The 27862-nt window shown below is 41.2% G+C and overlaps 1 protein-coding gene across 1 annotated transcript; it reads right to left on the reverse strand.

Moving 5' to 3' along the window:
* Positions 1-429: 429 nt before the first annotated feature.
* On the reverse strand, positions 430-15199 carry FDX1 (ferredoxin 1). The gene is made up of 4 exons (XM_075490965.1): positions 14872-15199; positions 9025-9149; positions 6118-6247; positions 430-1665 (listed from the first exon to the last, which is right to left on the reverse strand). The coding sequence occupies exons 1-4, from the start codon at positions 15036-15038 to the stop codon at positions 1551-1553; spliced, it is 537 nt and encodes a 178-aa protein (XP_075347080.1). The 5' UTR covers positions 15039-15199; the 3' UTR covers positions 430-1550.
* Between the last annotated feature and the right edge of the window lie 12663 nt (positions 15200-27862).

A 27862-nucleotide genomic window follows, 5' to 3' on the forward strand; every position in this document is an offset into this window, starting at 1 on the left:
TAAGTTCTGAGCAGACCACATTAAGCGTATCTTGTCTTAGGGGAAAGTCCAAAGGGAACACCAGGAAACCAAGTAATAGCTACTCAGAGAAGAAATCAAAGAATCTGAACTAGATCTATTTTCAGTACAGTTCTGGAAAATATTTCTTTTTATAACAAAGAGGGACTTTTTTTTTCTCTTTATGAAATATGTTTTCCCCTCTCCCGTAAATACAATAATGCAAGAAAAGATGTCTAGATGTCATTGTCACCAGTTCAAATAAGGCATTAATGAATGCATTCGATCATTCGAATGTAAACAAACATGTTATATATATATAAAAAAATATGCCCCACAATATTAAAATAACCTTATAAGGGTAATAACTATTATATTAGTGACAACTATTTCATTTAAGTATTTAGGCAACAAAAACTGGAGAGAATAATAGAGAGTCTTAGAGACATTATTTTATTTTGGTCTACTTCAGAAAGACTAAAACAAGATTCAACTGAAAGCTCTTCATCATCAGTCCACACGCTATCCCACCATGGGGGTCTCCCTACCCCTTCTGGGGAACCTAGTCCACCTTTATGGAATAAATATACTTGGTCATTTCACATCAACCATTATTGAAATGATCCTGAGAGCAAGGCCCAGAATCCAGCAATCTCTTCAAGCTGAATGCCCCAGCTAACATCAGACTGCCTCCTGAACAAGCTCAAAACTGAAGAAGTAAGGGATAAAGATTTCAGAACAAATCTTATGTTGACAAACACTGCCCTCTTCAATCCCAACTCAGCCATCTTCAGAGAACGGCAAGAATTTACATTACCTCCAGTGGTTATGCTCTCCCATTAGACAGCTCCAAGGCTTTACTCTCCTAAGCCATGTGTATCCCTGCATTTGTGGTGTAGTCAAACGTAAATACAGTTGAGGTTTATTGACTTCTGATTTGGGCAACAGAGATGCACTGCAGCAATTAAGCTGCAGGTGCCAACATTCTGTATCCGCCCCTAGATTTCATGGTTTTAACAGTATTTTTGCAAGACAAAATTCACCACACCTCATTAAGATTCCAAAGTCTGGAAAATCCCTACCCTGAAAATCCACTATTTGCTGAGGAAGTATCATATTTACTGAGAACGTGAATTAGCTCTGAGCATACCATCTTTAATGACAACACTTTAAAAAGACCCCATGCAGTCTAACAAGTTTTGTTCTCTTACATATCCAGGTCTGAAACCTAGAAATGCCCAGGGGTTTTTAGAAGTCCTGTAGAAGTGATCCAGTTTTCAAATGCCATTTAAGGTTTTGGCAGAGTAACATTATACGAAATCTGTAATATACTTGCTAACGTTTATAATCCAACGATCAGTTATAAGAAGTATTATTGCATTTTAAGCGTAAAAATATAGGAGGTTCTATAAAGAAAATTAAAATAGCATTAATCTAATATTGATAGTCATATAAAATAACTCACAATTATGTAAGTTCCATATTTAATTACACATTTAAAAATAAGTTATAAAAATAATTAAGCTTCTTTAAAACCCCTAAGATATTTTCTTTTAGGAGTTTTTACTCATATCTACTGATTGTCTAGCATCAGCAACAGCTTCTGGTACTCGAACAGTCATATCATCCATTGATTTCTTCAAGCAGATTTGGCAGCCTAAACGTGATCTGTAGGGAAATACGACATTGTCGTTAGTTCTGGCCAATCATGTATCTAACAGCATCTACCCCTTCATGCCTCCAACATTCAGCCATCCCAAACACATTATGATCTAGAAACAGCCACCCTTGTGCATGGTCTTAATCAAGACCAGTAGTGAATTGCATGCATCAATGCAAAGATATAAGTGGCAACAATCATGATTTACATTAAGTAACAGAGTTCAGTCCGTTGGAAAGTTGTACACTAAGTACTTCCTACTTGCTGAGGCAACATATAAGAAGAGTAGCTCTTCCATTTTCAGTGGTTCACTAATAGTTCAGTCAAGTGCAGGAAATGACACTTGATCTCCCAAGGGACATTTGGCATCTCTGAAGAGATGGAGGCAATGAATCTGAATGATAGCCTCAGAGAAAGCATAGCCTAACCCATCCAGGGCCTGAAGACAGCCCAATGTTTTCAAACTAAACAACTCAAGAGTGGGTCATTAAGCCAGAAAGGTAAGAGTGAAAAGACAAGAAACATAGGAAGGAGAAGGATAAAATACTCATGGCACCTGAGGAGATGCAGTCCTTCATTTTTCTACCTATCATTCAGCATGAAAAAAATCTTGTATGTGAGCAATTAAAATCAAAAGATTTAATACCACCACAAAATTCTGCAGACACCACAAGCCACTTTTATTGCTGGGATATCTTTAATTCAATGTCCATGCCTTGGTACTTAAGTATAGAATACTTAAACGTCAGCAAGGGTGAGCAATATTCTGTAGCACCAGTTGAATAATTTAATCAGTATAGGAATGCAGGCAGAAATATTATAAAAAATGGTACTACATTAATATCTTTACAGAACTCTTTCAAGCATGTAGTGATCAACTGTTGTCAAAGCTCCCAATGCAGTACTATACCCCAAAGTAATATTTCTATGTAAATGAATGTATACATCAACTTCAAATTACTGGAATGTATGTATAAATACATACATTACCAGAAGATTTCATCTCATGAATATGCATCCATAAGAATAACTTTAGAAGTTAAATCTATAAGAGAGATGTGATTTCTGATATAAATATGTAGCATTGCCTGTAAGGCTTAATTTGACTGAAAAGTCTGTTTTTCACTAAAGACCAATGCTAACTGCATATGTACTCCGCAGTGTGGCAATGGATTCACTTCATGTGAATAAACACTGCCCGTTGTTTTAAGCCTGCTATACAGCAGTACAAAAAAAAAAAATCTAGGCAGCACTAAATCTAGGCAACACTGTGAGAAACAAACTACCTTCTCCTATTCAAATTCTTCCACAGCATTTACAATTTTATAGATATTTAACCAGATTCCCCCACCCCTCTAAGCTGAAGCTTGGACCCCCAAAAAAGATGATTTAGTCAATCCCTGCATTAAAGCCATTCCATCTTTAACCACTTCTATAGGCCTTCCCTTTATTTCCTCTCATTCTACTACTATAAAAAAAAAAAAGAAAAAACTCCAACAAAACAGGAAGTCAGAGTTGCACAAGTATAAAGATATGGTGAATCCCCATTTTGTCATATAACGGTATTTTCTGGTTTTCTACCTGTTCCTACGTAATGTTGCCAATGTTCCATTTACCTTTTTAAAGGGTTTTTTTGTTGTTGTTGGGGGGTGGGTTGGGGGTTTTTTGGGCTCCCCCCCCCATCAAACCTTAAGCTGACATTCCTGGAAATACACTAGCTAGCTGACAGCCTATTTCAAGTATGCACAGTTACCACTGCTCTACTCACCTCTCCATATGCATTTATCTGCACCTTTTAACACCAAATTTTGTTTCCTACCACTCAATAGGACAAGATCCTTGCGCATGTCTTCACTGACAGTTTTCGATTTTACCACACTGAGCAACATAGCACTATACACAAACCTTACTCTTCATTCTCGTTTCCCATTTCCCAAGTCTTTCACAAATATGCTCCCTACGTAAAACCTAGCACCGATCACTTTTAGATCACACATGTGATCACATACTGTTAACAGATAGGCAAATGCTTCTACCTTGTTAAAAGACAAATGTGGGGGGGTTTTTTAACCAATTACTTATCCTTTACAGGGCCTTTGCTCTGATCCCATTGCAACTCAAAACTTAGTAAGCATTTCTGGACCTAAGTAAACTATATGAACTGTAAGATCTTTCTTCATGCTCAGTGACTCATTGAAGAACTCCTGTATCTGTTACTTCCCTCTACAAAAGCTCTGTTGAATTCTTTGCTTACCATTATTTAGTAGAAACTATAAAAAAGCAACAGCCCATACACACACGATTAATGTGTCCAGTATGGAATCAGACTCACTGTTCTCCAGTTCCAATGGTCTCATTTTGAAAGTTGGGCTGCTACCTTCCATTCCTTTGATGTGGAAGCAGTTTTAAACCAACTAATTAAGCCTTACAGACAGTAGTTCAGAAATGTCATACTGAATTCCTGTAGAACTCCTGCGTGAATGCTACCTAGTCATTACCATTTGTTACTACGCATTTTACTTATTTGCTGTAATACTACTTCTACGGACACACCAGTTTGAGACAGATATTCCAGGAAGCCCTCTGCAAAGAAACCTTCCAGTGCATGGACATGCCATAACATCTCTAGAGACAACAATGCAAAAGAAACTTTGCTTTTATGTTATCTTTTTATATTTTAAGTGCACCTTCTGCATCATGTATTGGCTCTTCACGCAGACAAGTTTCCTGCTTCTGATAGGTTAGAAACAAAAATATTTTTCTACTTTTTAGCAAGCTATTTCTCAGCTTAGTTGTTTCTTCAGTATTCTTTTTAAACATCTGATTTGCCAGGGTTTGTGTCCCCCCCCATCTTACTACTTTTAATAATCTCTACTATTCTGCAGTTATTCAAAACAATTTTGTTTTAACCTTTCTAATTAGTCCCTCATTTTAAAAAACATTAGCCTTCATAGCAGCTGCTAGCTGAAACTTTCCAAATCCAGAGAGTCACTGACAAGAAAAAGCTTTTATCCTTATACTTATGACAGAGCATAGTAGTGCATCTCCATTACACAAGCTTATATCAGGATAGAAGTCCAGGTAATTGGTTTGGCCCAGAACCTAGAAACTCGTAGGAGTATTATGGTAGATGGTAAAAGTGAAGTAAATTCACACTTAGTAGTCTTATGATTTTTGTCAAGATTGTAAATGTTTTTTGAGAGACAGGAAAAAGGACAAAAGAAGCTGAAACAAGTTTCTCATAGCTTGACTTCTTTGCCTTTACAAACTCCCTGGCTGAAGCAAGAAAAATTGTAGAAACAATTAGTACAGGATTCCCATTACTGGTGTAAGGAGATAAATGAGTTAATTCAGAGTACTCCTTTGCAGAGACATAAAAAACTCTATGCTATACAGGCCAAGTATAAAGCCCTTTTACATCATTGGAAAGATTCTCAAAAACTTTGACAAGCAGTTCCATTGAAGCATGAAGGAAAGGGCTTATGAAACCTTGTAAGGCATAGCTGCCTACTGTTCATGTGGGTATATTCTATGATACAGGCTATGTGTACACCAGCAAGTAGTGCAGCCCACAAGGAATGGGTCTGTGATGAGGATGTGACACCCTAATTACCAGGCATATGATGGTGGGGGAGTTGCAGAATAGAGGGTTACTTTAGACTATCACTAGTCTAATCCTATGCACCGAAATGCCCATTAGCAGTTAGAGCACACTTTGGGATTAATTTCACCCAAAGGGACTCCGGCTTGTGTGCTCTAAGAGCACTCTGACATGAATCAAAGCATGACAAGTGGGGACACTGCCATGGGGGGCACTGTTTACCCTAGAGAAGGCTTGGGAGGGGGATCTTATCAATGTACATAAATACCAGAGAGGTTGTGGAGTCTCCATCCTTGGAGATATTCAAAAGCCGTCTGGACATGGTCCTGGGCATCGGCTCTAGGTGGCCCTGCTTGAGCAGGGGGTTGGACCAGATGACCTCAAGAGGTCCCTTCCAACCTCAACCCTTCTGTGATTCTGTGAAAAGAAGATCTGACCGAAACTAAAATACTAATGTAAACACATTCATAAAACACATTCACTAGCTACAGACTAATGGAGACAGAAAATAGAAGGGAAGGGAAACAAGAACAAGAAAATTCACACACAGGACAGCAGCAGCAAAGTTTTTGTTGAAAGAACTGGGTTTTTGGTCATACTTCAGTATCTGACACTTCTGCATCAGACAACTCTGAAGAGCAAGTACTGGCAAGCGTCACTCTTCAGTTTACAAAAACAGTACTAACATCTTTTTAATCTGAATTCAGACAAACAATATTTAAACTTGGCAGTCCCATTTGTGTAACAGAATCCAGCTATTCATTAAAAGCTGATTAAGGCATTCTAAGAATACTGGACTGCCCCATCTGCAAACCCTTCTTTCCATTCTTTGATGCAGTGAAGTGTTATGTTGCCTTACGTTTCTGTGAGACCATATGCCAGGTCCAACATGTCCATCTCTTCATCAGTAATTGCATCTAGTTTCTCAAATATGTGGTCTTCAAAGATTAAATGACAAGTTGAACAGGCTAGCGTTCCTTCACATGCACCTAAAAAAAAAAAAAATCAAGATAACAGAAAATTCAAGTTTCAAATTACAGCAGAATTTCAGAAGAAATCCTTCATATATGTTTATCTCATACAAGAATTATCTCTATTGATTAGTAAAATTAATGTTTCATATATTCCCAGATTCATATGTCTACTCTGCATTCAACTGTCAATAGTATTTCTACAGTTCCTACAAGATTAAGATTTACTTGAATGCTGTAGCTAGTTAAAATATTTAACTAATTCCCTTTCTACCATTTAAAGAGAGAAAAGTTAGCAGACAACACTGTCAATCAACACTACCTAATTTATTCCCAAGGTTGATCCTTCTATCCCTCTCTTTCCCATGGTTTTGAGAAGGTTCCCTCAAGAAGTTCAATGTAAGACACCTGCTATACAAAAAATTCCTCAGAAGTACAGGAAGGAGGGATGTTATACTTGGTATTTCTTCTCACTCAGCAGAACACGAATCCCCAGCAACAAAGGTAGTCAGGGTAGAGAGAGATGGTTTTCTCTGTGTTAAAGAGGTCTGGATGTACTACTAGGCGATCCAGCCTGAGCCAAGTATCTAATACTTTACTAGGGTTGAACAGAACAAGTATCAACTACATCTACCTGCTAGAGCAATTAGGTCATCACAGGACAGTAAAAGTTTGAACACTAACAAATTTTTTTCTGCCACTGTATAGGGCTGGCGCCGAGCTCTCCACTTTGTTGAAAGAGAAACATGCAACTTCAAGACCAGGAGAAAGCTGAACTTTTCATACTTGTGTGGAGATTGTGGTTGGGGCACACAAACCCCCACCTCTGATTTAAACTCATAAGAGAGAAGCAGGTAAGACATTAGCCAAATTTAATTTATTTACTCATTTCCAGGGAAAGCAGAACCAAGAGTATTGTGACCACATCACCTCTGTACTCATATGGAAACAAAGGGAAGCAAGGCTGCGTGTATAACCACTGCTACGAAAAGAAACAGTGGGATTCATCATTAGACCACAAGAACCACACAGAAAGCACCGTGCTGTTACATGTAGTAACGGTATCAACAGCATATATTCAAAGTGAGCATGACACTGTACTAGAAGACTTGATTTTTAAAATATATCATGTCTTCAAGTACATACAAATGCATGTGAAAAAGTAGTGTTTAAATAAAGTGCCAAATAATGTAAAATTTATCATATCAGCAGTTTAAGCATTTTAAGGGGGGCGGGGGGGGAAGAACACTGACCAGTCTTGGTCAGCAGCAGAAGGTCTTTCTGCAACTGTAAAGCCAGCAGTAGCAAACAAACTGAGTGCAGCTGAATCACTCAACAGTTTGGGAAGCCTTTACACACAGATACTTCTATTTTTTTTTACTGCACATGGGACGCCCCCTAGTGATAGAAGTAAATAGGTAAGATTGACATTCTACATTTTTTCCCTCATTACTTTCTTTCTAAAACACAGAACATAATTTTTACATTATTTATACTGCATTATTTCTCTGCCCTAGTATGATGTTTCATTAGCAAATGATTATTGAATGGGACTAGCGTATGTTATAATGATAAGATTGTTACAGTATCTCCAATTTTTAGTTTGGCTTCTGTTCATTGACAGCATTATCTTTTTTTTTTTTCCACTTTACCACAATGCTTTAACATGGCTGATATTTACACAAACTGAGAGAATATTTACTGTAGAATACAAGCAGACTAGCCATAAGCCTATATGATACATTTAATAAGTGACACAAAGCTAGTTATCCCAATGCATTATAGATATTTAAGAGACAATCCTTCTTCCCCAAATGTATGCAACTCTAGACATAAGAGTTGTCTCAGATTTAAAATCTAATCAAAGATTTTATTAATAGCAGTGAAATTTATTTGCACTTAAATAAAACACACCTCAGATTTCAAACTGTGCTACACTCGCCTACTTATTTTTTTCTCTAATCACTCCATGTTATGCATTCGCTCATGCAAATTGTACTTCTGCTTCCTCCTTTAGTTTGTACTGTTAATTCTTAAGCTCATGTTCATGTAAATACCTTTCCTGAGGTATTTAATTGCCATTACCAAATACCACTGCTTTGCATGGGCAGAATCCTACAACTTCAATGGAACTAACTATGGAAAGTAAAAAAGTTTGAAGGAATAGGGAGGTGTTGTAACTTCCTCCTAGTTTGATTTTAAACAGAACTTGTACCAAATTAGAATTTCACTAGGGCATTGGTCTCCTTTACCCCAGTCCTTTAATAAGAATTAAACTTTTTGCTCTTCCCTGCTAACTGACACAGATTTGGTTGTTTCTTTCACTTAGCACTCACGTACTACAGCAATTTATGCTACAAAAAGCCTGATAATAAATTGAGACAGTATGGCAATACTGAAGTAACCAGACACTGCTAGAAATACACCAGTTCTGTGTTGCCTCCAGAACCTTTCGGCTCAGAAGAGTCTCTGCAGGTGGCATCTTTCAGATACCACCTTCACAGCACTCTGTCCACATTCCCCTCCTTTAACATTCAAGCAAGGCTCACCCCAAATATCTTTTTAGAACTTGACCCAAAATATTCTATGTACCTGCAGGTAAAAAAATGGGGAGAAAATCCAGATAAAGTACAGCTAGGTTTTACTTCTAAATTCATGAATAAATATTCACTTATGTTTGGACTTGATGATCTTCCAATCTAAATGATTCTATGAGTCTATAAATATTTATGAATAAACTGGTAATAGAACATAATTCCTAGACACTGAATACAGTATTCAGTGACTCTACTTACCAAAACCATCTATGTCTAGATTATTATCAACAACAACATCTAGCAGTGAATCCCCAGGTTTTCCTTTGGCCGTTAGTTTGTCACCATCACGATTTATGAAATGAACAGTTATTTTATCTTCTGAGCTGAAAGAGAAAAGTATATAACGGAATTAAAGAAAGAATTATAGAATTTTTTACATCTTTAAAATTGATTGAATACTACTAAACCAGTAATCACTATCAACTCTAAGAGCACAGAAACCTAAATTATTGGCTTTTAAAAGCTGTAACAGGCACAGGCGTTTACTGCTGTATGTTGAACAAAGGCCATAAAAAAGTAAGGGGGGGGGGACGGACAAAAACCTGGTTTGTGTTTTGTCACTAGAAGCTATATAGGATCCTGATGTTTTGGTTTTCACTGAAGACAGTCAGAGCTATTTTATTTTAGGCACAATATTTGTATTTTTACCAAATAAAAGAGCTTATTCTAATGCTTCAGTCCTTTCTGTGGAGTCTTCCTTTGGATTTATAAAATTTCAATTGTTCTTATCATTGTCATTTAGGACAAATTTAAAAATGTTCCCATTTCTGCTTAGAGTTTAAGGCATTTTACTTTATTAGTTCCAAAATTTAATTATCCTCTCCTCCCAAGAATGAAAATACTCCAAAAGCATTCTGCTTTTTTTGAGCATAGATTCTCTTAGGATTACACTTTGTAAGTATTAATTCCAGTGAAGTTCAAAGTTTTGACATTGGCTTTAAAGAAAGAAGGTTTCATATTTTCCTGTTTTGCTTTTCAGACAATTATATTTATTTAAGAAAAAAATCTCTCTGAGTCTGCATAAAAATTTCTTAAGACTAACGCTTTTAATATGAAAAAATAGGTTTTTGGTGTGCTACATTATGTCATTTCACATGCAAATTAAAGGAAGGCTGTTAAAATACTAACAACTAAAATACAGCTGGTTTGTTTTTAAACTATTTTCTTTCCTATAGAAAGTGAGTAAAACAAGAAAAAGCTGTTGGATGGACAGCAAAGAAACCTGCCACGAGATGAGAGATATAAATAAAACAACTGAAAGCTAATGCAAAAATCTATGTTTCCATGTGAAATCCATGTTTAAGAACAGCATGCTTAATATTACCTTCAGTCTTTTTAGTAATTTGGTCTTTAAGTGATCTACCACATGGAAAGCATGCAAGCTTGAAAATCAAGTCACTCCCTGGAAAACTCTAACCTGCAGAGCTGAATATTAAAGCAAAAATTCAAAAGTGGCCATACTGAAACATCAGCAAACAGCTTATTTTTGGAACTGGCTATAAAAGAAAATGTGTTTTTAGCAATCTGAGTCCTAGCTTGTTTTGAAAAACAACAAATGTTTGTTGCTGTAGACTTAATACACTCGCCACAACTGTAAGCTCAGTTGGCAGCAGTACACGCTGTGATTCATGATGATGTCGTGTTCAATTCTTGTTGTATCATCCCTCAGTCCATTCTCTGGAAGGCAGCCACAAGCTACTATTAACTATAAATTCATTCCAAAATCATAATCGATAATGAAGGATTGACCTTGCTGATCTGCAGAATGCAACTGAACCATGCACTATAATAAAATTCAGAAATCTTAAAGATCTAGCTTTACAAAATGCAATTAATGTTGCACAGTCACCTGTGATATCAAAGGACCACCTCCACCAAACCATTCTGTGGGGGTTTAAGTTACCACTCTGCTCTTCTTTTTGCTCCTCTGCTGTGTTAACACCTCCCACAGCACAACCAAGGAAACAAGCACACACTTCTTAGATATCTTAGTAAAAAATTCACCACCTTCACTGGAAGTTTAAGACTGATGGGTTTAGATTGCATCTGGAAAGGTATAGATTCACATTCTGACAGCCAAAGTAAACCACTGACAATGTAATTTTGAACTGCTTCAAAACTGCTTTAAACTGCCCTTCCAGAGCTCACCAAAATACACTCTCATTTACTGAAGTATTTCTGTCAACATGACAAACACAACCCTGACAGGAGACACAATGCACAATGTACTTGTATTTATGAGCATCCTCTGCCCAAGGTATAGACACGGCAAGTACTAAATATCTGTTCAATATCCAAAACATACCCTTTCCTCTATTATAGGATGAGGCAATCACAGGTAACATGGACCAAACAGCAAGATGTCTGGCCATCCATTAGATCACTGGAACCTTTGTAAAAGACAAGTTATCTCCCTCCCAGTTTTCAAAACACACCTGAAACTGTCTGCACTTGTGATTACACTTTTATCTGGGACAAGAAGAACAGTCCTGGCCTCTCTCCTTTGTTCCTTCTATCTCCAGTGCTCACACTGTCATGCAGTAAACTGGGTCTGGAAACAACTGGCTGAAACCCAACCTTCGCAGGTCAATGGCCATATGAATGTCAGAACCGGTACACAGTCAGATCTGCCTGTTCTATGAACTTTACATCAGTTTAAAACAACTGTGTTACTACATCATGAAGTTGCAGTAACACAATCTAAGCTTCATGATCAGCTTCCAATATAAAAATGTGGTTTTGGGTGATCCCCACTCCAAATCGCCCTGCCATCATCCTTACACTGGTATTACCGCAAGTCATTTTGCTAATCTTGCTGCAAATCAACCATAAAAACAAAGTAGTCCCAGCTGAACCAGCAAGCAAAACCGACAGAGGCGCCACTGCCCACAACAAAAATGAGGAAACGGGTTGGATCCCATTTTTGGTAGTAACACTCTTACATTAGTTTCAGCTAATGCAGTGGAACTGCACCGTGGCTGTGCATGCCTAACCAGTGTGGTATGCAGCAAGGGGACAAACCAAAGTACCACCACTAAGTCACTGACTTTTGTTAAAGATCCCTACAGTAATTAACAGCACCTGATCTACCCTGGTTGATAACTGAAACTAAAATTTATTTGTAATAAAGTCAGAGATAGCCTTCATATAAGTCTTCCAGTGTTTTTCTGCTATTGCTATCTTTACCACTCTTTACATAGCCAAAATATTTAATTTTAAAAAATCACTGAGGCTTTATTGTGCATGAGCCTGAGTGGTGAAAATACTTTCAGAAGTGCGTGTATGCAATAATGACACTAGCCAGACATTCAAAACATACACTGTGCAGATGTTCTCAATGACTGGGAGATACCATTACAAAAATAATTATAATCACACCTGCATGAAACAATACTTAGGCTTTATAAATTTCAAGTAACACGGCTTTTATCTACCCAGACATTGTTTGCGTGAAGAAAAAAAAAGAAACACAAAACACAAAAACCAAACACCACCATACTGTGAACTACTCACAGGCAATTAACATGAAACATGTGCTAGGTCTATGCAAGTATAAACAGCCTCAGGATCATCAAGAAAAACAAAATGTATTTTGGGTAACCTTTATAAAGCATAAATATCTCAATTAATGCTCAGATGAACCCTTTTCACCAGATGTAAACCACAATTAATTGCTTATATGGTTGACACAGTACTATCAGCTTTGTTATCAAGCTTCCCTCAGATACCCTAAATTAAGCATACTGCAAATGCACAGAAGAGCACCAGAGAACTGTAAATGCTGTTCATCATCCGTCCCATGCCAAAAAGAAGTACTGCAAGAATCCTGACAGCTACCTCTTCCTGCTTAAAAGAAGTATCCTTTTGAATCTTCAGCTATTACTTCCAAGTTAACAATCACCTCTTACAGTTATGTTTTGTTTGAAGGAATGTAAGAACTGTAGCCTGGTGTTGCACATGGTGAGACCAACTCTATTATTTCCAGATCTTTTATTAAATGGTAAATCTAACAGCCCTACCCAATTGCCTGAAGAGTTTCATGAATGAAACTGTTATACAGGCCTCAATTAAAATACAGAAGTTATAAATCTGAACTAATCTTTAAAACATGTAGTAATTGTGTTATGCACCAAAAATATTGTACAGCTATCTAAACTGGTATAAAAGAATTCTGAGATAACTACTGTTCACCATGAAATGAAAAGGGAGGATAACGGATAAAAATGGAGCAAGAGAAAGAATGAAATGGAAATGAAAACATAATGCCTGATGCTTCACTGAAACCCTTGGAACTTCCACTCACAAGAATCACCTCAAATAATATGAAGTCCAGAAATGGTAGGACTAGAGAAAGTGACTTGCACATAAGTGGAGAAAACACTAATATATGAAAGAAACAGGGTTTTTCTTTTTCTCCTGACTCACTCAGCCAGACTCTGACATGGAGTATGTAAACAATACATTTGAAATACTTGCTTGCGTGAGCTTTGTTGCTGGTATGCTTGTGCAATGAATGTGAATAAATTCCAATCTGTATTCAGTCTGTTTGTGAAAGACCTGTGGGGTTACAGGTCTTACATTACTATTAGGTAAGGAAATGTTTTCCCTTTTTAGTATTCTTTTTCCTCTCATTTTTACCCTGTTAAATGATTTTTAATAACTTTTAAAAATTTGACAATACTCTACAAAAACCTTTTGATTTTTTGAATTAAAAACTGCTAATCAGGTACCTCAGAATAACTGATGGTCAGGGCACTCACTCAGTAGAGACTTATTTTTAAGACACTCAGCAGGGTCACTCAAAGAAGAGAGCTAAACTAGAAGCTTACCTATCTCATATGGGAGTCCTAGACTAAAAAGTTTGTCTCTCCATATTAAAAGTATCTGCTGGAACAAAGTAAAAAAGCACCTACAGGAGCGTTTAAAAGCAAATCATTGAAACAGCTTTGATGGCAAGGGCACTACCCAACCCTCTGGAAACAGGCTAGACTACACCACTGATGTTGGACTGCTGATTGCAGGTCCTGTTCTGAGTCAAAGAAACTTCTCTGGCAAGCAAGTAAATTAGGCTTTTAAAACTTCTGTATTTTAAATACTGAAAGTTAACTGTAGGCTTTGACCTATCGTTGAATATACAAGCTACAAGCCAGAAGGCCATGCATAAACACAGTCTTTGACTACATGTACTAAGTTGCAAATCTATAGTCGTAGGCTGTGGAATATTAAATGCCTACAGATGTAATGCGTTTTGAAACACCTACTCATACATGCTGGTGAGGAGAGGAGGGGTTCTGCACACTTAGATGAACGAATGCTCTTCAGTAAAGAAAAACTATACTAAAGGGAGAAGAGATCTTCAGTATTGGGCTCTCTCTGATGTGCTGTACTTCTACACTCTGACAAAAAAAAAAAAAAAAAGGCAAGCACTGCACTGCATGAAAAAGCAACATTGATAAGGTGACAACCTTTTAGAAAACTAGTTTGAACATTAGGAACCCTGGTTTAGCTTTCCATAACATTATAAGCTCTGTCAACGGGGTTCCAGATCACATAGGCCCTGTGGCTCAACCACGCCGCAGGGTCGGTGCGGTGCCTGCCCACAGGCACCTCCAGCCAACAGCCCCCGGCACAGCCTTGCGGGACACAGCTCGCCCCACCCGCCGAGGGCGCCCGGCCGACACCCCGGGGGGAGGCGGGTGGAAGGTGCCCCGCAGAGCGCCTCAGTGCCACCGCCACGGCAGCCGCAGGCGGGACGCCGGGGAGAAGCGCGGCTGGGAAGAGGCCGGGACCTGCCCCGAGCGGGCCAGGCAGCGGCAGGGCCGGGACAGCCGGGCACCGCGGGCCGCGCCGCGGAGAGCGACCGGGGGAAGGTCACGCAGCGCCAGCCCGGCCCGGGCAGCCCGTGCCACAGGCGGCCGTTGGCCCCGGGTGCCCTCAGCGGCGAGGCCCAGGCAGCGGCCCGGAAAGGCACGGCGCTGCCGCGGCGGGAAGGCGGCCGCCACCGCGAGGAGCCCGCCCGGCGGCTCACGGCTCCGACCCTCTTACCTGAGCACCGCCCGGGCAGAGAGGCTGAACAGCCGGGCTGCCCTCACGGCAGCGGCGGCGCTGCCGCAGCCCGGCCTGGTGCCGGCTGCCGGCGAGGCGGAGAAGAGCCAGCGGCGGGAGGAAGCGGCGGCGGCCCGGAGGAGCCGGGCCGGCCCCGGGGCAGCCATGGCGGCGGCAGGACGGAGCGCGGGGCCTCTGCGCCGGCACCGGAGAAGGGGCGGGGGCAAAGTCCCACCGCTTACGCCTCTGGCGCGAGCTACGGCGATTCTCGCAGCCGGCTACGTAGCGCACTTCCCGCCCCCTCGTGACGGCGGTGAGACGTAACCGCGCGACGGGAAGAGGGGGGTTACGCAAAGTGCGCAGCGATGCGCTGAGGGAAGGGGACGGGCCTTACGGAAAAGGCGCAGGGCGCTGCGCATCCGAGGGGCTGGCGGCGGGGCGGCTCAGCCCGCCGCCTTCCCCTCAGCTTCCTCCTTGGTCCCTCAGACCACACCGTAGGCCGGTGAAAGCTCTCTGGTTCTCAAATCCAAGCCTTAGCCCTAGTCTTCCTGGGAAGGTGGTCCCGTGGAGCCCGACATGTCCTGCCTCCCTCCCCGGTTGGGTCTGTGAGGGATTTCTTGTCACGGCTCAGGCCAAGGCGAGGGCTCAGTGCTGCCTGGGCCCCGGTGGTCCCAGACACATGCTGTGGAGGTAGTGCCCAAGGAGTCGTCACTACATCCCAAATGCCCCTTTGGGAGGCCTGGCCTGTGAGGGACTGGGCTCCTTGGCTCCAGGCAGGGCAAGAAGCACAGCCCCAGGGAAGTGGAGCTGGCAGCTCCCGGGTCTCAACTGCCCGCTGGGCTGTCTGGGCAGGACCACCGAGAAATTCCCAGTTCTTCATTACTATTATGACAGAAGATCAGCTTCTAAAACTCAGGCATCAGCAAAGGGACAGCAGTGCTATCAGAGGTTTTAACAGGAGGTGAGCATTCATGGTGAATGGCTCAAATATCAGTATGTGCAATAGGAAATTCTGAGATTTCCTGAGCAACTACAGACTGCACATGTAGACTTAATTTGGCTCTCTGCAATGTACACATTGCTCTACAAGTTTTGATTAGATGGTTATGTAGATCCCCTTCACTCTCACCTTCACTCCACTTTACAGCCAGACTGGAGAGTGCTGAGTGAATGAGGAAGAAATGGAGCATTTACTTTGAAATAATTCATTCAAACAGGATTGGAAATAAATGGGGAAAAGGAGGAAATGTTGTTTACCTCTGATGCATTTGGGGTAGCTAAGATTATTCCTGATGCCTTATGATTTTAGGAATGTGTTTTTGTTGCATCAGAGTAAGATCAAAGAGGGGGATAACATTATCCTGTATAACTTAAACTGGTATATTTTCTTTAAGGAGAGGAGAAGGTTGTGGTGGAAATGTCAAGAGCCTCCAAACTGGCTGGCCATAAACCAAAGTGACTTGAATGTGCCAGTTTTCTCTGCTTCAGGTATATAGCTCCTACCCTCTAAGTTAGACTCAATGTCACTAGAGGGATTCCCTTTACACATTACAAATATGGCCAACATAATATTTTACATAGTCTGAATCTTGTCTTTTAAGCTTTATTTCAATTATTGCTATGTCAAAGTAGCTTTTATAGCACCTATGCTGTATGAATCCTCTTATACCAAATTTATTTCACATCATTATCCTTTACAATCCAGTATTCTTTCCACAGAAACAAATTTACTGCTGTCCCCATCTAGATTTAGCATAGGATTTTAAAAGTGTTACAATTACCTAGATGCACAGTGTATCTCTCAATTTCAGTTGGCATGAGGTTGACCATTTTTCCTAGACAATTTCCTTAAAAACTGTACCTGTCACAGAGGCTGCAGTAACTTTATACAGGTTGCCACTGTGTAATACAGGCAGAACAGCTTTCAGTTGTTCTTCGATTACTAGCAAAATAATTGCGTTTGTTCAAATGTACCGTTGGTAGAGTAGTATTTTTTAAATATAACTTAAATCAATGCACTCAGTATGCTTATTAAATCATATATTAATATAAATGCAGTTAACATATGTGAATATATCATAAAGCAGTCACTGAAATAAATACTCTGAGGGCCAGATCCTCAGCTAGTATACTGGTATTCCCTCACCCACACTGAGCTCTTTTTCATTAGATATCACTCTTTTGCAACACAAGAGAATGTGGCCACAAGTAATACAGTTTAGTTCAATATGGTCACTACAGCATGGGGGCATATATGCAGACTCGTAAGGCAGTATATAGCTAAATACATGCAGTTTTATGTGGACTTCTAATATTGTAAAGCCAAAAGAGCACATCAGATAGTCTAGTCTGACTTTAACCAGAAGGCTGCTTGTCATAAATTAATGGTTAATGCGGGAAATAAACCCGAAGGGGACCCTCTGGACTTTCTAATGTAAACCTTTGCTGTCACATGCAACTCAAGTAACTAAATATAGAAGTATTTATCCATTTCTTAAAGTTTTCTTGCTGGTATTAACTGCAGTGAAAAAACAGTCCCAAAATTTCACTCCTTGGAAGGGTAGAAGGCCTAATTATTTATTAATTTTCAAATAATTTATTTTATTAGTTTAATTTGTAATATAGGATTATTTATACCTATTTGTCCTTGGCCAGTGCTGCCCCTGAGTTTAAATAGTTTTTGTTCTTTGTGACATTCACCCATTATTTGTTGTACCCCCTCCAGCCCTTTTATTTTAGCCTCTGTTGTTACTAGTCTCCTTTCATAAGACAGGAGACTCTTACTATTCTCCTGATTATCCCACTGAGTCATTTGTGCATGTGTTAGTTTGAATTCACCCTTGTGAAACATGGGCAACTAGTTAGTACATTCACTTCATGTCTTGTACAGTGTCTTTAATGGAAATACGTGGCCCTAATACATCCTAGGATTGTATTCCTTTTTTTTTTTGTGTACATATCAAATTAGTAGCCTCAGATCATTTTGTGATCAGTTAATAACCCAGATGTCCCTTGTTGCTTCTCATTAATAAAGCTGTCATTAACAGCAAGAGTTCTTGGTTCCCCCAAACTGAATAAGCTCTTTGAACTTTGCTTCGATCTACTTTCATGTGGGATTTTCATTCATACACCATTTTCATGAATAAGGCCATTTCCATTAACCAGCTTTACCCCTGTGTTGGACATGTTCCATAGCTCTGTTCCAGCCCTCAGACTGCCATGGCCCTGAGCACGTTACCCCCTTGCAGAAGTTTAGTTGGCAGTCCAAAGTCAGCTCTTTCACTGGTAAGAGCAGTTGTGAAAAAAGCTAGTAGCGAGGGCCTGCCTCTCTTTCCCTTCAGAGCCACTTTTAAGCTGAGGCTTTGCGCTGGCCCTTGCCTGTGCCACAGTGCAGCTGTGCAGGAGCTCTATTTGCACCGTCTCACATCTCTGTGAGTGACTGACCCAGACTCGCTGACTTGGCATCCTGGCTTGGCCTCGGACCTGCCTCGTCACTGCGGCCCTGCTAGGTGGCCACTGGACTGTGTCTGACCCTGACCACTGTCTCTCAACCCAGTCTTGACCCTGGCTTGCTGCTCCATATCCTGGCTCCTTGGTGAGGTGACTGCTTTCACCTGCCTTGGTATTGTGCTTAGCTCCCAGCACACCTTCCGTTGCAGAGCAGCCCACTCTTGCTGCTCCCTCACACCCCTGCACCCCCAAACACAGAACCCTCCTAATTTCCTCATAATTTTTATGTAATGTATGCTTTTGGGTGCACAAGCTTGAAGAAAATGGTGGAGCAAATTAGGTCAGGTCACCTGATGAAGTAAGAGTAGCGGAGTGAAATAAAAGAGAGAAAAATTACAAACAGTGTGTACCTAACATCTCTCTGAATTTCACCTTGGTTGTGTGCAAGTTTTTGTTGCTTGTCTCCATGGCAGGTTCATTCAAATGGTAAACACTTTGCGAGAGGCACTTCATCTTTCCCATGTATTTGTATAGGTTCTTGCACGTTGGGGAACAGACATAATACAAACTTTTTTTTGTAAGTATGTCCTCCAATGCTGTACTATTTTTTAAGTTTATTTATATTTCTAGGAGGCCAACAAACCACTAGATGGCAAACAATTTCAGCCAGATAATACACAGGTATTCACACAATCTTCTGTCCTCAGCTTCATTGTTGAGGCCATGGAGTGTAGTCCCATGGCAATTTATCGAAGTCTGGGATGAAGCTGATATGGTCCTGCTCCTCCATGCCTCTCCCTCCCTTTTGCTGTTCTAGTGTTTATGAGGCAGGTGTGGAGTGGATTCACAGAGGTGATCTATGCAAAAACTCACCTGGGGGGGGGGGGGGGAGGAAAGGAAAAAGAAGAAAGCAAGTGGTTTCCAACCATTTCAGTTCCATCAACCAGCCTACAGGCCCCCTGTGCAAAACAAGAAGATGTATTCTGGGAGAACAGCAGTCCCAGCTTGGATTGTTTTATGCTGCTGAGAAAAGGTATCACATATTCTTCTATTTGGCATAAAATTCCAGGGTTCAGCATGATAAAAACATTGCATATCTATACCAATGATCAGCAGGTAATTTCTATAAGTTACTACAGATGATCTGAGTCCTGGTTTTCTATCTACAAGAGACATAACATGAATGCATATTTACAAAATGCAAATCCAGCTGTTTTTTAAAGAGATTTTTAAAATAACAAATCCACTAAGTAACCAGACTTCTGTATATGATTAGGTTTTCTGGTCATTATCAAAGTTCTGTGTGAACATGTGTTTTAACCTGGATTTTCTTGGAAGCCAAATTGTGTCAAATTATCCCTTTCAGATTAAATACTCCAGGAGATCCAGAGAAAGGAAAGGATCCATAGTCCCTGTGGAGCTCTCCCTTTGTGATCGTCTCCTGTTAACCAGGATGGGAGCAGAACCATCTCATCCGAAGTTTCTTCTCTAAGGTAGCATGACTTGTGATATCCTAGGATTACCCACTCTGGTTCTTGGCATGACTCTTTCAGTTCAGTCCTCTGGCTACAGTTCCTCTTTGATTACAAGAGTGCAACTAAGCCCTCACAAAAAAGACAGGAGAGCAGCGGGCCACATTATTTCATCTTGGCAACCTTCTTATGACTGGGGGCAGGAATGGTCATGTGAGCTGCTGACACAGAACATTTTCTACATATTTGTTCCTCTAAACTATGGCATCTCTTCAACCTGATTTTTCTAATTCTGAGACCATGTAAATGACCAAGGTCTTTCTCTCTGCCTGCCCCTGACAGTTCAGTAACACAGACCTTGATCTAATTTTAAGCAATCAAACATAAAGAAAGCGTAGTCATTGATCATAGGAAGCTCCAACCTGTCAGAAACCAGCAGAGATTCAGTCTGTAGCTGAGTGAGTGGGACACACAGGCTGGGCACTTTGTTGTTACCTTCAGCCCAGGAGCATAGGACCTGAGAGCAGTGAGGTCTGAAGTAACCCATGTTTGAAAGAAGGCAGGAATGTGAAGGAGAGGTCATCAGCTGTGGTGGGTTGACCCTGGCAGGATGCCAGGTGCCCACCATGCCCCTCTATCACTCCCCTCCTCAGCTGGACAGGGGACAGAAAATAAAACGAAAGGCTTGTGGGTCAAGATAAGGACAGGGAGAGATCACTCACCCATTCCTGTCACAGGCAAAACAGGCTCAACTTGGGGAAAAAAAAAAATTATTACCAATCAAATCAGAGTAGGACAATGAGAAATAAAAACTAAATCTGAAAAACACCTTCCCCCCACCCCTCCCTTCTTCCCTGGCTTAACTTCACTCCCGAGTTCTCTATCTCCTCCCCCCGAGCGGTGCAGGGGGATGGGGAATGGGGGTTGCGGTCAGTTCATCACACGTTGTCTCTGCCGCTCCTTCCCCCTCAGGGCAAGGACTCCTCACACTCTTCCCCTGCTCCAGCCTGGGGTCCCTCCCACGGGAGACACTCCTCCACAGACTTCTCCAGCGTGGGTCCTTCCCACAGGCTGCAGTTCTTCATGAACTGCTCCAGCGTGGGTCCTTTCCACGGGGTGCAGTCCTTCAGGAACAGACTGGGGTCACAAGTCCTGCCAGCAAACCTGCTCCAGCGTGGGCTCCTCTCTCCATGGGTGCACAGGTCCTGCCAGGAGCCTGCTCCAGTGTGGGCTTCCCACGGGCGCATGCCTCCTTTGGGCGCATCCTCCTGCTCCTGCGTGGGGTCCTCCCCGGGCTGCAGGTGGAGATCTGTTCCACCGTTAACTCCATGGGCTGCAGGGGGACAGCCTGCCTCACCATGGTCTTCACCACGGGCTGCAGGGGTAACTTCGCTCGGGCGCCTGGAGCACCTCCTCCCCCTCCTTCTTCACTGACCTTGATGTCTGCAGGGCTGTTTCTCTCACATATTCTCACTCCTCTCTTCTCCGGCTGCAATTGCTGTTGCACAGATTCCCCCCCCTTCTTAAATATGTTATCCCAGAGGCACTACTGCTGTCGCTGATGGGCTCGGCCTTGGCCAGCAGCAGGTCTGTCTTGGAGCTGGCTGGCATTGGCTCTATCAGACATGGGGGAAGCTTCTAGCAGCTTCACACAGAAGCCACCCTTGTAGCCCCCCTGCTACCAAAACGTTGCCACGCAAACCCAATACATCAACCCATGAAGGATTAGTGGACAGGTAAAATGCTTATGGGGTGGTTGTTTTTATTTTGGGAATTAAAGTGGTTTGTAAGTCTTTCTGTAAAAGGCAGGTAATCTGAGTACCATCAAAGTGTGTGTGTAGCTGCCAAGCAATTCTGCAGCTAAAGTGAGATTTGGGAACTTTGATACTTTGTTGGTGAGGATCAAGTAACTGCAGTGCAGCAGGGCAGGAGAGTGTTTTGTTTGCAATTGCTTTGTCTTTGCTGGTTTCACTGTAGCACCTGAAATACAGCGGGAAACAGATAGAAATGTTTGGAGTTTTGTCAGTCAAAGAGGTGGAGCTCTGGGAGTAAGCCAGAGCCTGGTGTTATCCACTCAGAGAGGAAAGCTGAGGAGGTGGGTCTGTCTTATGACAGGAAGGTGAATTACTGCCACGGAATTCTGCTAAACTGTAAATAATTTGTTGCTTCAAAGCCATGGTTCTGTCATACATAAGAGACTGCGAAATCTGTGTGAGAATTTGCATCTCTGAGTAGGGGATTTTAAAGTTAGTTGTCTCAAAGTCTTGATAATCTTTAATAGAAAGATGTGGGAGTTTTTCCACAGGAAAACTTTTCTGACTCTTCTGAATTTCTGAAATTCTTCTACTTCATGTTATGCGTAACATTTCATAGCAACAGCTCCTTCCTATGATAAGTTGAAAAAGTATGTGGACAGTTTAATGTGGAATTTTCAAAACAAAGCAGAATTTGTCATTGCTGAATTAAAGCCAGATTTCCATTGTGAATATTTGTCTCCATCAACAGGGGATCTTAAAGTGTGTTCAAAATACAACTGTACAAGGTCATGAAAGGGAAATCCACTGCAGGCTATTAAATACAAAACCACCATGTCCAGCTCATGCCTGAAGTCCTTGACCTGCAAGTTGCTGGAAGATGGGAAGGTATCCTGGGGAAGTCAGTGCTTGCTCCATTCTCACATTCCTTCCCAGGCGTCGACTTTCACAGTTGCTGGAGACAAAATACTGGGCTTGAGGGACCTTTGGTCTAACATAAAATAGACTCTTCTGTGGTCTGACTCCTTCCTAATTTTCATGCATATAATAACACCCTTAAGTTGAAGTTGTGGAGTTCTTACTGGAGGACAGGAGTTGAGGACCAAAATCCACCACACCTTCCCTAGTGAATTTGGGCTGGGGCAATTTTTTTCGCTACTACCAGTGTCCCAACTCCTGATCAAGACAGTAATTAGAGTCTCCAGTTAAACAAAAAAGCCGCTTTCCGACTGCACAAGATTCATATTGACAATTAATTACAGCCTGATATCCACTCCTGTTGCCTACTGGTGCCCACTTCTCTGGATAATGCAGTTATGAAGTATCAGTAATACATTTTTACTCTCTTCCCAGGAGTCTTTACAGTTGTTTGGTAAGAGCACATGCAACAAAGTGTAAGCAAAATCTCTCCATTAAGCAAGGATGTTGATTGCTGTAGATGCTGCAAGTCCTGCTGTACTGTCAGTAGCAAGTGGAGTGATGTATGAGGTCCTGCATACTGGTCTTTACTACCTTTGCAAAATACATCTTCGTATAGCCCGCTAGGAAGAAATGCAGTGATTTTTAGTGATAGCCTATTGGTTTGTAAGGAGAAGCAGCTCAATTACACATGAGAAAGTCTATAGTATGAGATTCTTGGAGAAAGTGTGCTGCATAAAGGTAGTGTACTAAGGCAGGAGGTTTGTGTGTCCACCAGGAGGCATAGCAAGCTAGGGCTCCATCTTGCTAACAGCACTGAACACGTTGCACGTACCAGCAGTGAAGGGAGGCAAAAGTTTTCATCAGATTTTTACAAGTAGGAAATTGAGAGATTTCTAGAATAAAAATGAGAATGTGGAGAACTGGCGAGAAGCTGAAGTAATAAAATGCATATATGTCAAAATGTTACCTGGTCAAAGGCTGTAATTTCAAATTTTTTTGCTGTTGTTCACAGTCATTGGAAGTCATAATTGATATGACTGAAAATAAAAATGCTAATAAGTGTGTAAAGCAATACTGGGGCTCAGCTTCTTAAGATATACATCAGCAGTTGTGTAAGAGGCCAAATTAGATACCTCAATGTACATGTGGAGAACGACAAAGTTTTGATGCTGCAAACATTTATGCATGTGAATGATCATATCTATTATATCTTAAAAATATAAAAGAGATTACAAAACCAGCCAGAGGCTTACCAATAAGTACTTGCACATTTGGGACTCCACAGGAATCCAGGTTGTAATAAGCTTATCAGTTATGCTTCGCCTCCAACAGCGTAAATGGAGTTAGAAACAATGATCCTTCTCTCTGACACCATAGGAGCGTGTACATCACATCAGGAATGTGGACAGTGGTGTTTTCAAAGCTGCTAAATTTTGTAATTTTTGAAGTATTGTAATCAAAGCCGCCTTTTCTGTCATTTCAAAATCAGGTAATCAGCTAGGAATTGAAAATCTAAACCCAAGAAAACAAAAAGTTCTCTTCCCAGGCTTGAAGAGAAACCTGAATACAAGAGCATGGAAAGGAAATAAAGAGAACCCCAAACTATTATTAAGGCTTCGTGATTTTTTTTTTTTTAATGCCAGTCTCATGACTTTCTGGGAACTGATTTATTGAAAGCCTTGGTTTGGCAATTCTGTGCTTGGCTAGCTTGGGCTTGACCCAAGTCCCCTTTTTTCTTGGCAGCACTTAAAACAGTTGAGATGTAGCCTATGCTCCTTCGTAATCCAAGATTGCTGTGTGCGGTCAAGAACCCTTAAGCACAGAAAATGAACAAAGTGACCCAAAGCTGTGGGGACTGGCTGGCGCTGCAGGCTGTGGGGCTGGGGTGAGGAGCCAAGGGCCAGCTCTGCTCCCCAGGACCAGCTTCTACGTGGGTTTAGTGCAGCTGACGCACTCCAACTGGTGTAGAAATTCTGTTCTACTTTTAAATTGTGCTAATTTAGCTGGCAGAAATCCAACTGCTGAAAACTCAACTTGCATCGAGAGAACTTGCCTGATATTTCCAGTTCTTCAGCATTTACACGAGCTGCTGCTGCACACCAAACAGACACAGTGTGCAGCCATCTCCTGCCGCAGGTCACGTCCTGCTGGAATAGTGCAGCAGCAGCGCCAGGCGTTTTCGTGACCATTCAGCAATCCCAGCAGTAAGGCAGCAATAAAACAATGCTTCCAATATATTGCACTGGCTTTGCCTGTCGGCTCTTATTTCAAGGCAGAGCGCTCTGCTGGCCTGTATGTATCATATAGTAGGTTTCTCTTGCACTGCTCCTAGGGCTCATAGCCAAACTGCTGGCACAAGGTTGGAGTTAGTAACCCATAGCAGTACCATGGTCATTCCAAACTCCTGAGGTAGCACTCTACCGTATTACTTTTTTATACACTTCTGTTTTCTATATAGAAACACAGATAACAGAATCATGCAGCTCTCAAGTCTTAAAACAGGCCAAATGATTTGTTCTAAACTGGCACAGCCGTGAAGTTAGGAGAGTCCTGCTGCGTTACACCAGCACAGAGCTGGGCTAGCTGTCACGATGCAGAGGCCTGTGCAAAGACAAGTAAACAAATATCTGACTCTGGTGTTTATGCCCTATGTGATTATGCACGATACTTCTTTTAGTAGCCCCTTTAAAAGCAAATGTCTTCTAAAGATTCACTGTAACATCCTGGTGTCACTGACTTGCCTGCAGTTGGGATTTCAGGACTGGTATTTGTTGCATTGACAGCTTTTATCTGCAGACAGTGTCTTACTAAGGTGGAAGAAACTTGAACTATTCAGTTATATAATGAAGAAGTGAATGCTTTTCCAGAAATTACTATTCGTTTATCAAGGGAGGGTGGGGATGTGCGGGCTGTTTCCTGAGCCAGCATTGTTCGAGTCATTGCAGACCTGCTTGTGTCTTTGCCGTTTGCTAGCTGGGACATCCAATTAATTAGACTGAACTTGTTTCCTTTTGTATCTACCATCCTGGGTTCATAGTTTAGAGGGTGCATATGAAAGACTGAAGTCCCTGGCACTGCAAAAATCTGAACAGTTTTATTCAAAAGATTAGTCTCACTGCATGAAAGACCAAGACGTCATCACACAACAGCTAAAGCAAAACTACTCGGATTTTTACATCTTTATTATTGCAAAATACTCAAATTTTACTGAAGCAAAAATACTTTGATTCAAACACACGGTCACAGAATTCCATGCTTTTATTTGAGTGTATTATGTTTTAATAGAAGTACAACAGAAGTTAGCAGTCACAACAGCACCCCCCTATACACCGCAGCACAGCCTGTGTCAAGGTGTGCCTGTCCCTCATGCAGCTGTCAGCCTCTCAAGCAGCCTGTGTGACACCTGCAGAAATGCTCACGGGCAGCCCATGGGCAGCCTGTCTCTATACCAATGCAGCCTGGTGCCCAAAACTGAGCTGTACTTACTGTGAATCAACCTCTGAGGTGTGCTTGCTTGCTCTCTGATCCCCATGCTCTAGCAGGTGGCTTGACGTTGCACAGCTGGGTTTATGCCTGACAGAGTGCCTCTATTCTAGAGGAAGAGTGTGGAGAATCCCTCACAGGGCAGCTGAGATACACCCACTCAGACCGAATATGAAACCAGAATTACCCACATCCTTCTCTGCAGTATCAGTCTCTCAAGTGCATCTTCCTCTGCTTCAGAAGAAAAAAAATTCTGGGGAAATCCTGTGTTCTCTTCCCAGATTCTTGCTAGAGCTCTGACATCTTGTGTAAAGAAGTATAATGGTCCCAGCTTAATTTAGGGTAAACAGTATCTTGTAATCCATCTTTGCTTGATTTGCTGAGTTATCTTTCTTTTCCCACAGATTTGTTAGTGGCTTTTCCTACTGTATAAGAAAAGTACCAGTCCAGTGGTTTAGATTCATTCAACCTGGAAAAATTTAGATCACCAGTTCTGCAAACTAAATTGCATATGAGCAGTTCTTTGACTAAAATGATCAGGACTACTAATGAAACTCATAGGTCTTCTGAGACTAACATTACTCTGTATTTTAACTTACTACAATAGAATGTAGTGAGCCTTTGAGTAATAATTATGTTAGGTACTACACAAATATTTTTGTAACTGATTTCTGAACATATTAAGATACAGATTAGATCTTAAACTGATGAAGAAAAATGTTAGCAATTAAAAATCTCTTCCAGGGATTTTGAAAATGTGATGAGAAGCAAATGACATCTGGTTATACTAACATCTTGAAGAAGGCCTGAACCTTTTATATAGTGTTGCTCTGAAGCCTCTTGTCTTGATGTTCAGCAGCAGTTCTCATGTGGCCAGGTGAAGAAGCGAACACAGAACGCATCTATATCTCAGTGCAGGTGACAATGCAGCTGCTGGTTATACTCACAATATCTGGATTAAAAGCCCCTATGCAGACTTCAGGCATATCTTCATTTTGCTTGTAAAACCACCTTAACAATACAGCCTCCCTTGCTGTATTTTCCAGGATGTGGTGTTTTAGTGTTATCACAAAACTACTAATGAAAAAGACATGTAAGCAAAAATGCTATATTCTGCTCTGCTACCATTAGCAGAAGTGTGATTACGCTACTACTGAAAAATAAGTAGGTTGCAGTGAGAGCTGGATTCTCTTCTTCCATGCAGAGTTGTATAGTGGGACTACTGCCATCAGATTTTGTATACATGGGAGAATGAATATCAAAACAAGCCTTTGCAAATACAGTGAACTTTGAAGAATCTTGGGTGGAATCGTGACAGACCCTTCCACAGGGAATGGTAGCACTCTCAAGGATCTCAATAGTTGGCAACTTCATTTTAAGTTAGAAATTTTAATTGCTAAGCAGAGCTGTAAACAGGAATCTAACTCACCATTTTCACGGTCTGTTGCATTTGCAAACAAGGTTTTCTGAGCCCCAGTTGTTGTACAGTAACACCTGAAATGGATCTCTGCATAAATGAATTTCCCAAAAGCCTAAGTTGCCTAGAAGAACTGACTTCCTACAGAAATGAAGGATTTTCTGGACAGTTGTGTAACATGTATTTCTTACATTCTCCTAAAGGGAACTAAAAATTGACCTTTCAGCAAGAGGGAGTTTGGAGCAATTACTTGCTCTTCAGTAGTCTCTTTGAAACTTTGCTTTACAGAATTAAACCTTAGAGATTCCTTCCCCTGTTTTTCCTCAAGGCATGTATAGTTTGATCACTGACATGCTCTCTCTGTGGGCTAAACCTAGTTTTATTTCTAAGAAAATGTTGAGCTCACTGGAGCATATAACTTGCCATACTGCATTATGTTCACTTAGCCCAGTTGTGTATCTCTAACTGTTGTCAATTCCCAATGCTTCTGAGAA

This window comes from Mycteria americana, chromosome 1, assembly GCF_035582795.1.
Source record: "Mycteria americana isolate JAX WOST 10 ecotype Jacksonville Zoo and Gardens chromosome 1, USCA_MyAme_1.0, whole genome shotgun sequence".
NCBI classification, from domain to species: Eukaryota; Metazoa; Chordata; class Aves; order Ciconiiformes; family Ciconiidae; genus Mycteria; species Mycteria americana.